This window comes from Asparagus officinalis, chromosome 3 (assembly GCF_001876935.1).
Source record: "Asparagus officinalis chromosome 3, Aspof.V1, whole genome shotgun sequence".
NCBI classification, from domain to species: Eukaryota; Viridiplantae; Streptophyta; class Magnoliopsida; order Asparagales; family Asparagaceae; genus Asparagus; species Asparagus officinalis.
The window spans coordinates 36,254,504-36,260,672 of NC_033796.1; the positions used below are offsets into that span (position 1 = coordinate 36,254,504).

At 38.2% G+C, this 6,169-nt stretch overlaps 1 protein-coding gene across 1 annotated transcript in view; it reads right to left on the minus strand.

Moving 5' to 3' along the window:
* The window catches only part of LOC109833791 (THO complex subunit 2), a 52,134-nt gene that overhangs the window by 3,561 nt on the left and 42,404 nt on the right, over window positions 1-6,169 (minus strand). Inside the window, 12 exon segments of the mRNA XM_020401607.1 lie at window positions 1-19; window positions 21-138; window positions 230-301; window positions 368-524; window positions 898-1,326; window positions 1,423-1,503; window positions 1,587-1,742; window positions 3,241-3,345; window positions 3,429-4,035; window positions 4,248-4,429; window positions 4,664-4,844; window positions 5,024-5,127. The exon segment at window positions 1-19 is cut by the window's left edge and continues 546 nt beyond it. Of these exon segments, the coding sequence (XP_020257196.1) occupies window positions 1-19; window positions 21-138; window positions 230-301; window positions 368-524; window positions 898-1,326; window positions 1,423-1,503; window positions 1,587-1,742; window positions 3,241-3,345; window positions 3,429-4,035; window positions 4,248-4,429; window positions 4,664-4,844; window positions 5,024-5,127 (2,211 nt within the window).

The window sequence follows — 6,169 nt, forward strand, 5'->3', positions numbered from 1 at the left end:
AAGCATGAGGCTTAACTGTAGATCGTGTGTCAAACCCATCACCATCTTTTCCTTCACCATCTCCTTTCCTCCGTTTGTTCACTTTATCTTGCTCTTCAGCTGGAGCAGTTCTCTTTTGCTGTTTAGTGAAAGGGTCATCTGAAAGAAAGAAAGAAAAAAGAATAAGACCTAGCAGAGATGGTTCTTAATATGTCATGCCCTTCAACAATGTTGTTAAAGGTTTTCATACCCCCTGAGTCCATCTTTGTTACCGCACCATGTGCGTCAATAGTCATTCTTGCAGAGGGAGTAGAAACTTTTCCTGAGGTTGAAACAAAGTTACCATTTGTATTAGTCACAGAAGCAGTAGCATTTTCACCTTGCTTACCCTCAGAGGGATGAGACGAATCTTTATCTGCAGTAGTAGAAGGGTGGCCACTGGTTCTGCTGATTGATTTTCCAGATTTAGTATCATCTTTTGCAGGTTCTTGTTTTGATTGCTTCCCAAGGGAACTCTGCGCAGATCGTTTTGGTTGAGATTTTACCTGCGAAAAGTGAGATTCTTCGGAAGTAAGAAAAACACTGCATGCAAATAAATTGAAAATGGATAAGATTTTAAAACAACATCAAAAAAAATTTGTAGAACGTTGGATTTTGGTTACATGCTGTTTCCAAAAAAAATCTTCTTAGATTAAGTAATGGGAACTTTTACAGGCCAATCCAACTTTCAGAGGAAGCTTTCTTTTCTTCTTCTTCTTTTTTTCTTTTTTTTTTTTTTTGTGTGGATCTGAACACCGGAAAATCTAGATGGACAAAAACATTATGTATAAAAAAGAAGAGAAAAACTGAAGCCAATATGAAAGGCACACTGTGGAAAAAAAATTTCTACATAACAATTTGAGCAGTTCACTAACAAACCTCAGGTTCCACAGCAATCTTTGAAGCATTTTTGGCTATTGAATCTTCTGATGAGAGTTTTGCAGCTTCATCTGTATTCTTTATGTTACCAGATGGTTTAGGAATGCCAGGAGGTAAATTCGATGATGCAAGGTCAATACCATTTGCCGTTGAACCACCCCTAGTTTTGTGGGTTGCCAAACCTTCAGACCTGTCAGCTCCTGAGGACTTTGCACGAGATATCTGGTCCTTACTTGAACTGGAAAACTCTGCAATCTGGTTTCCTGCACTAACAATTTTACCTCCTGTAGTTTCACCACTCTGCGTAGCTGTAAGAGCTGAACCATTCGATGTATTGCCCATATTACCAGGCAACTTTGATGAGGAGGTTGTTGCGGGCTTTAAATCAAGATAGCCCATACCAAATTCCTCTTCAGATACCCAAGAACTCTACAAATTAAGTAATAGCATTATCACAACATGTCATGCAAACAGTGTCTAATGTGTGACCATATCTTGACAATAAATTATTAGGATCCAACTAACCTTGCGAGCAGCTAAAGCAGCAGCTACTCCAGTAGCCAAGACCTTAAGATCCTCCCTTTCATCTGCCTTAATTTTAGCGACCTAAAATGAGAGGGGGAAATTTTGTTTTACCTGACACAAAATCTTAAAAGAGGAAAAGCTACAAAAATATAGGACTCTCTTACCCTTTTTTCAATATTGATACCACTTTTTCGAGTAACTGGAAAAACACTAGATATTTTTGTCAACATGATAAGAGCATTTCGGATATCCATATACTCAGTGGACTCCAAGCACTGTACCAGTAACCGAGTAATTCTACCACTCCATTTCCAATGTACCTTTAAGAGAAAACATAAGGTTTATGTTTTGTACGCTAATCAACCTCTCTGTAAGAGTATCAGGAATTAATGCATCAAATATTTACTGGTAAAGGCATCATTACTCACCTTGAAGTATCAGAGTTTTCACTTATTGTGTGCATGTGTAAAGAGCACAATAAAATTAAACCATTGAGAACAAGAAGATCACTCATAAACATAATAAATAATAATTAATGAAAGGACCCAGTCGTACCCACATTAACAGTGCTCTTGAGACATAGTAAATTTAAACAATCAAGAATTTGGATCGAAATTCTTTGTTTGCCTGTATTTTATCAAAATGGTTTCCTTACAAAGCTTAGTTTTTACATTAATAGCAACCTTATATGTCATGACTGGAAGCTTAGTTTTTACATTAATAGCAACCTTATATGTCATGACTGGGAAACTGGTCTACATTAATACTTGTTTGTAAGAAAGATGATCAATTAGATCTTCAAAACAAAGTTCTTTATTACACTGCCTATCTACTTCATCAGTCATGTTAAAACTAAAATGTTGCGCGAAGTGCATGCTTAAGAGGCAGGAAGCAAAAAAACAATAAATACAGGATATATACAAAATCCATGGAGCATGCAAAGATAATTACAATAGTACTGCATTTAAACATTGATCTCCATCCCCACAGAATAAAAGGACTTTCCGCTGACCAGCAAAGTGTTCCGATAGATTAGTGGCAATAGTAGTAGAAGCAGCAAATAGGGTAGCAGTAACAAAAAAGAGAAAAGATAAGTATTTTAGTCTAGCACACTGAAAATAATGGAATTTTTCATTTAAATGTATCTTTCATTAATGCATTGCTCTCTGCCTAGTCGTGGAGTCTATATATATAACTTGCCCTTCTGTCTAATTCAGAAGAGGAAAGTTATATGAATCTAAGAAGATTCCTGTGTTAAGGAAATCGGTAAACATCAGGGAAAGGAAACAGATCCTAACCAATAGCAATATAGCAAATATATAATTTGTCTTCAACTATCAGAAAGTATAAGGAAAAAAATAGATTCAAATTTAATGTTTTGCTAGCAGACAAAAAAGCACCAACCAGTGGGTTTTTTTATTGTTTGAAAAGTTTGAAACTTCGAAATAACAGATTAGAGTTTTTCTATAATGGGATTAAAGTAACAAGGACAGAAGTTGAAAGCAACATAAACCTTATTATATTTCATGACAGCATTTTAACACTAAGTAGCATTTGAACACTAACTAGTAGATCAACAATTATTTCTATAAAGAAAATTTCCTGAAAACATCCAGCAATATCATACATCCAATTCTAAGCGTAATAAATATCACAATAAATGCATCATTACTCCACTGACAAAACCAAATATGACGGCAGCATAGATATTAATTACACAGGACAAACTTCCTAAATATCAATCGCAACTGAGTTTCAAAAATAACATTAAAAGTAGACATGTTTAAGCGAGTTATATACTAAGAAAGAAGAGCATACTCGAATAAATTGAGAAAATGTCACCCGCTGACTATTGGGAAATCTATAGTACACAGCAAAGCCTGGCATGTTCCCACACTCGTGCTCGTAAATGGATTCGTCACTCTATAAAAGAAACGTGCTCGAAATGAATATAAGACAAAGTAAGAAAACAGAACAAAGGAAAATACTGCCGGACTATGTCCTACCTTCCAGTGATATGCCATCTTTAGAGTCTCATATAAAAATCTACCCAGCCTACTTGCTTCATACTCTGTGCAGCAACAAATCATGGGATGTAGGGTTTTACAAATAAGAACATCAATGTGATTGACTGTGTTGAAGAAAGGGGTGCCAAGAGAATGCAGCGTATGCACAAACATTGCAGAATACACAGCATCTGCCATGCTGAAGATGCATCGAGGAAAAATACATCGCTGAAGAAACTCCATGTTAATTTTTAAAGTGTCTGGGCAGGAACTCAGCCACTTGTCCTTTTCACGACTAAGCCTTTGACTGACAGATGCAACATGTTGTTCATGCTTCTGAAGTTCACTAGTAAGTTTGTCTAATAAATCTTGAATCCTTTCCTTGTCCTTCTTACGCTTTGTTATTGCCATGTTTGAGTTGTCAGTAATCTCCTCCAGGGCTTTAATAGCAGCATGTTGTTTTGAAATTTCTGATTCATACCGACCTCTTGGGACGTACAGATCATACAGTGTAAGTCCCCAAAAGGTGGCATATAGATCAGGAGACAGGCTGTTCCAAGCTTTTGGTGGCAGCATTGACCTAACTATATCAAGAAGATCTGACCACCTTTGTATAAAATAGAAAGAAAGAATAAGAAAATTAATCTGACTGCTAAAAGGACATCATATCAAAGATTTGAAGTAAATAGAAACCAGACAGACAAACATACAAGAAACACAGGAAAAACAAGAAATGTATAACAAGGATTGCCCATGCCACCAAGATGGATAAAGAAATAACAGGAACGGAAGAGGGGAGAAAACATAAAACCGACTTACTTGATCACCTTCTGCGAAGAACCAAGGTTCAGCACAACATCGCTGGTGGGACTTGAGAAATCATCATCGTTTTCTAAGCTTGCTGTGTTTGGCTGTTCAAAGGTGTCAAGAGGCCAGAAAATATCAGGCCGATCCACACATTTGAAAAGCCTCATCACAGGCCGATAGATCAAAAAAGCCACCTGGTTTACAGTTGAACAGGTAAGATACAAAGTAACAATTGTGATAAATGATAAAGAGTTAGCAAATAGTTTCATTTTAATTGTGAGAAAATTGTTTTCTACATGAATAATAAAGCAACCGGCAGCACAATAAATAATATGAATATAATCAAAATCAAACCTAGCACGAAGGAGCAATATTAAGTTCAAACAAGATAACAACTGGAAGCAAAATATACATGATACACAGATTACCTCTGGATCAAGGTGGTACTTGTGCACAAGATCCTCAAGGGAAGGTATCAGTTGGGCATATGCTGTAGATGGGGAAACAGAACTACCAAGAAAATCTACATACTGCAAAAGTGTTCCATGGCACCTGTCAAATTGCTCGCTGACCATTTTAATGTGGGGCACATCGGCATTTATAACAACCCTGTATACATGAAACATTTAAAATATACTCATGCTGATGTGCTGTTACCTAAACTATTTCTTCAAGATGTTCAGGTGTCCTTTCGAGCAGTAAGTTTAGAAACATAGATAGAAACATTAAATAAAAAACAGCTAGACACTAGTGAGAAAATACAGATCATCAGGTGGTGTATGCCTTACATGGAACGATGCTGGGCTATTAGCAGTAAGAGAGGAATCGCCAACTTTGGTTCTTCCTTCGGAAGCAAGGAGTCCCTTAGCCTGTTAGTAGACCTACTCAATGCCTACAACAAAAGATAATCTTGATGATATAAACCATTTGGTTAACGAGTGATGAAAGAGTAAAGGACAATATCATGAACATGCTGAAACGGTTGAAGCAATCGTGATGTGAAACAATGTGCATGCAGGTATGAAGAACAGCAACAGCAATGCTTCACCAAATCAGCGATCGATCTAGGCAGGAACCTCAAGAAGAAAGTGACATGTACTAAGTTTACGGCCTTGTAAATTATTCAGAAAATAAATGTAATGATTCGTTCTCGTAATAAAAGTTCAATTTGTAATATTTAGATCAGCAGATACACGTGGCAACAGAATCACTCGCTCACTAATCAAGCAGAATACAACACAGTCGCAATTGATATTAAAGTTGATAATAACATGCACATGATAGTAGTTCCTAAAATACCGGGTCGAAAAAAAAACGAAACATTCGTCGGTCTGAATAGACTCGACATGAGAGACCTCTGGAGGTGGTGTGACGACGTCGAATATGAGGGGAGGGAGTTCTCCGAGAGCTACGTAACTAGGGTGAAGTGGCGTGTCTGGGTGGAAACGCATGTGCCACGAATTGATGCCCAAACGACTTTCCACGATATCGGCAATCTGAGAAGTCACACGATCCACTTAATCTGCGAGTGTCGATGGACTGATAATTGAACCACTGAGAAAGCTGCAAATCAATCACGCCGGTCTCTGGATCGTACACGAACTAGGCGTCTTCGGCTGCAGGATCGGCCATGCACCAATGGACCACGGGCTCAGAACTCGAATCGGCAACGAATGAAGCGAAGATCTGACGACGATGGACTGAGCGACGAAGACAGTGGCAAACTGAGCGACGACAACGAAGGCGAACTGAGCAATGACGACGACAAACTGAGCGGGAAGATGACGAGGGTCAGAACTCGAATCGGCAACGAATGAAGCGAAGATCTGACGACGATGGACTGAGCGACGAAGACAGTGGCAAACTGAGCGACGACAACGAAGGCGAACTGAGCAATGACGACGACAAACTGAGCGGGAAGATGACGAGGGGGG